Source organism: Cynara cardunculus, unplaced genomic scaffold, assembly GCF_001531365.2.
Source record: "Cynara cardunculus var. scolymus isolate 2C unplaced genomic scaffold, CcrdV1 Un_Scaffold_13236, whole genome shotgun sequence".
NCBI classification, from domain to species: domain Eukaryota; kingdom Viridiplantae; phylum Streptophyta; class Magnoliopsida; order Asterales; family Asteraceae; genus Cynara; species Cynara cardunculus.
In genome coordinates, this window is record NW_020208414.1 from 1 (window position 1) to 1209 (window position 1209).

The 1209-nt window shown below is 49.5% G+C and overlaps 1 protein-coding gene across 1 annotated transcript; it reads left to right on the plus strand.

The window, feature by feature from the left end:
- Positions 1-147: 147 nt before the first annotated feature.
- LOC112505618 (flocculation protein FLO11-like) lies at positions 148-821 on the plus strand (the record flags this gene model as incomplete). The annotated part of the gene is made up of 1 exon (XM_025109496.1): positions 148-821. A coding segment is annotated over exon 1 (674 nt), but the record flags the coding sequence as incomplete, so codon positions are not given.
- Between the last annotated feature and the right edge of the window lie 388 nt (positions 822-1209).

Consider the following 1209-nt stretch of genomic DNA (forward strand, 5'->3'; position numbering starts at 1 on the left):
TCAAATCAACCTTTTCATCTTTTCCCTTCCCAAGATTTAAAATTTTAAAAACAAATCAAAACCCACTTCTTTTTTCCCTCATTTCTCATTTCTCCCTTCGCCTTTCTTCATCTTCTTCCAAGAAACCGCCGACCAAATCCATTCTCCATGGCGCGATCGAAGCAACCAGTCTGCAACCACCCATCCCGGCGTTCTCTTCACCGGCGAAAGACTGCCGCCGCTTCCACCGCTGTGCCATCGACGACCGCGCCTGTTGCAACCTCGTCGGCCGAACCATCTTCATCGGCGACGGGAGGATCCTCCACCGCTAGTGCCATCACCGCGAGCACGATTGCCGCCTTCYGCGACCCCACTCCGGCGACTGTAAGTCCTTCTCTTCCTCCATTTTCATCCACACGACACTCAACCCCAACCACCACCGTACTCTCTATTGATGATGATGGTATGGATGTCCTAACAAGGGTGGCTCTATCATCTCATTTGGGCGAATCATCCTCAACCCCTAAACCATTTTCCATTTCATTAAGTACCCCATTTGCCCCTCCCACGATTGCACCCTCAAGACCCATTTCTACTCCCATCCCAAGTGATGAGGAACCAACCCTAGCCCCTCCACCCACGACTTCCCCAAATCACTCATGGTTTGATTTGAACCAAATGGGGGAGGGTGAGGATGAAGGCTTGGACGATATCACATTTGATTTTGAAGGTATACCGGAGGGAGGACAAACCGAAACTTACCCATTTGAGACACCATCAACTTTTGGTGCCGGTAAAACGCCCGATCAAACCCCCGTCACAGTCCCTACTGTTGAAAGGAGGTAAACTCGTTCGACGAGTCAAGCTTCGGGTGGGCCGAAGACTAGGTTCCAACAATGGCGGGAAAAGGGTAAGGCAAAGGTGACGGAGGCTCTCGATGATGATTATGAGCCGGAAGAGGAAGAAACTCCAGTCCCGACACCGCGTAGGCGACGGACTGCTTCGCGCTCGAGAGGTACATCTTCATCTTTTGATGATCGGTTGGAGTTAATACGCCATAATCGATTTTTATGTGAACGGGCTTTTGACCCAAAGATTAGTGAAAAACTCATGTGCGTAAAGCATCATTTACTTGCACATCATTGGGAAAACATGATAGCCATCCCATGCAAAGTGAACGAGACGTTAGTTAAGGAATTTTTCGCGACTATCGGGACTTCCAAAAATGAC